A 302-nucleotide genomic window follows, 5' to 3' on the forward strand; every position below is an offset into this window, starting at 1 on the left:
TGTTTCCTTTCGCTTCATTTGGTCGAGAGAAGGGGATAAAGCTTAAAAAAAAAAGATAAGAAGGAAGCGCATGGCCACTGGACGCGACGGCCTCCGAGCGGACCGCCAGACGGCCAGCGAGACGAAGCCGAGGTCAGGGGCGACTGTCGAGGTAATCTCCGTATTATTACGAGCCCCGCCGCCGCCGCCACTGAAATTCCCAGGACTTCGTTATGCGGAATTTGACCAAAGGCTCCGGCGATGACCGTCACCAGCATGGCACTCGCGACACATCGGCTGTCTGGCGTCTGGCACTGGGTCGC

General features: G+C 57.9%; 1 protein-coding gene across 1 annotated transcript in view; it reads left to right on the forward strand.

The window, feature by feature from the left end:
• Positions 1-70: 70 nt before the first annotated feature.
• Positions 71-302, forward strand: part of LOC119592377 (ice-structuring protein 4-like) — a 13,934-nt gene continuing 13,702 nt past the window's right edge. The window contains exon 1 of the mRNA XM_037941199.1: positions 71-151. Within this exon, the coding sequence (XP_037797127.1) occupies positions 71-151 (81 nt within the window). The remainder of the gene's footprint in view (positions 152-302) is intronic.

This window comes from Penaeus monodon, chromosome 30 (assembly GCF_015228065.2).
Source record: "Penaeus monodon isolate SGIC_2016 chromosome 30, NSTDA_Pmon_1, whole genome shotgun sequence".
Taxonomy (NCBI): Eukaryota; Metazoa; Arthropoda; class Malacostraca; order Decapoda; family Penaeidae; genus Penaeus; species Penaeus monodon.